Raw genomic sequence first — 1,385 nt, forward strand, 5'->3', positions numbered from 1 at the left:
CCTGTGCTGCTGCAGAGTCCCAGTGTATTGACAGGCTAAAATGCTATTTATAGCTTCTTCTTTCAAAATGTAGTAAATATTTCTTCTGCAGATTCTGACGTACAGTAGTTGTTTTGCTGTTTGCACCGGTTAATTACTTCCAGTGGTTGAGTTTAGATCAAGTAATCAAGCTAGATGGGTGCTGAATGCTTTTAGTTCTCCCATTTTTTTTTTCAAATTAAAATATCAGTCAGTAAATACTTTCATGTTATTTATTGTGGCTAATGATGTGATTGTTTGCAGAGCGCGCTAGCAAAAGCATCCATCAACTGAAATATGCCTTAGAGGAAAGACAGTTTGCAGAAGGAGAGGATGAAGCTGGGTTTGACCAGTGCTCTGTGGACAAGGGCAGTGATGATGTGGACAGGGGCAATGATGACAGTGGGAATGCAGCCTCGCAGGAACTGCAGCACAGTCAAGCAGGTAAGATTGCTCTGAAAGCAAATAGTTTAAAAAATCTTAGAAATTAAACTGATTTCAATGAAAAAAGTAAATAATTTTTGGTTACAATGTTTTTTTCCTCTTCCTAGTTAATCAACTTAAAATTTTGTTGCAACATCAAGAAAGAATGGGAAGTGAAGTCTCTCCATCAAGGAGGAAGATGTCTTTCTGTGTATGTTTCTTCTTGTTTCTTTTGTGTTGTTTGGCTGAACAGCATACATGATGAAATCAATTTTGTAGTATCCAGGAAGAAAAGGAAGCACTGAATCATGTTTATATTCTGAAATACAAGAGATTCTTGAGGCTATGGCCAGAACTTGGTATGCTTCTGACCATAGTGGAAGAAAAAGAAATCTCTAATAAAGAATTTAGACTTTTCTCCTCTTTTGTTAACCATACAGTGTGTGGGTCACAGTCCACATTGCTTTCAGCTTTCTCATCTTTTTCTTTCTACCAAAAGATCATCCTTTCTGTTTTGGAAACAGTTGGGATAGATTACAAGGACAAATTTCTGTAAAAGCAGCCTCTGTTTTCCTTTGACTGTGCTTTATGGATTCTCGAAAGCCTTCTTATGCTCTAGCTGTGCTTTTTCTTTAGAGGATTAGACATGTTCATGTAACAACAGATTTTATAGCTCTCTGCCAAAATGCAGTGCACACTTTCAAAGTTAGTTCACGCCCTTACATGGGCTTCACAGATGTAGCCTTCTTCGCAGAACTGCACCAAAGTGTGTACAATAGTCAGTTCAGTTACTAGTAGCTTGTAGTTACTCTGTATCCCTATATGAAAATAATTCAAAGGCATTGTTCCATTTTTATATTTTGATGGCCTCCACTGACTACATTGGTTTACACTAAGCAAGACAAACAGCAGAGTTTAGGAAGCAGCAGAACAATCTCAGGCCT

General features: G+C 37.8%; 1 protein-coding gene across 1 annotated transcript in view; it reads left to right on the plus strand.

The window, feature by feature from the left end:
• Positions 1–282: 282 nt before the first annotated feature.
• SDCCAG8 (SHH signaling and ciliogenesis regulator SDCCAG8) overlaps positions 283–1,385 on the plus strand; it is a gene marked incomplete at its 5' end in the record, with an annotated part of 37,212 nt that continues 36,109 nt past the window's right edge. Inside the window, 2 exons of the mRNA XM_010172172.1 lie at positions 283–462; positions 570–652. Of these exons, the coding sequence (XP_010170474.1) occupies positions 283–462; positions 570–652 (263 nt within the window). The remainder of the gene's footprint in view (positions 463–569; positions 653–1,385) is intronic.

Source organism: Antrostomus carolinensis, unplaced genomic scaffold, assembly GCF_000700745.2.
Source record: "Antrostomus carolinensis isolate BGI_N321 unplaced genomic scaffold, ASM70074v2 scaffold14887, whole genome shotgun sequence".
Classification (NCBI taxonomy): Eukaryota; Metazoa; Chordata; class Aves; order Caprimulgiformes; family Caprimulgidae; genus Antrostomus; species Antrostomus carolinensis.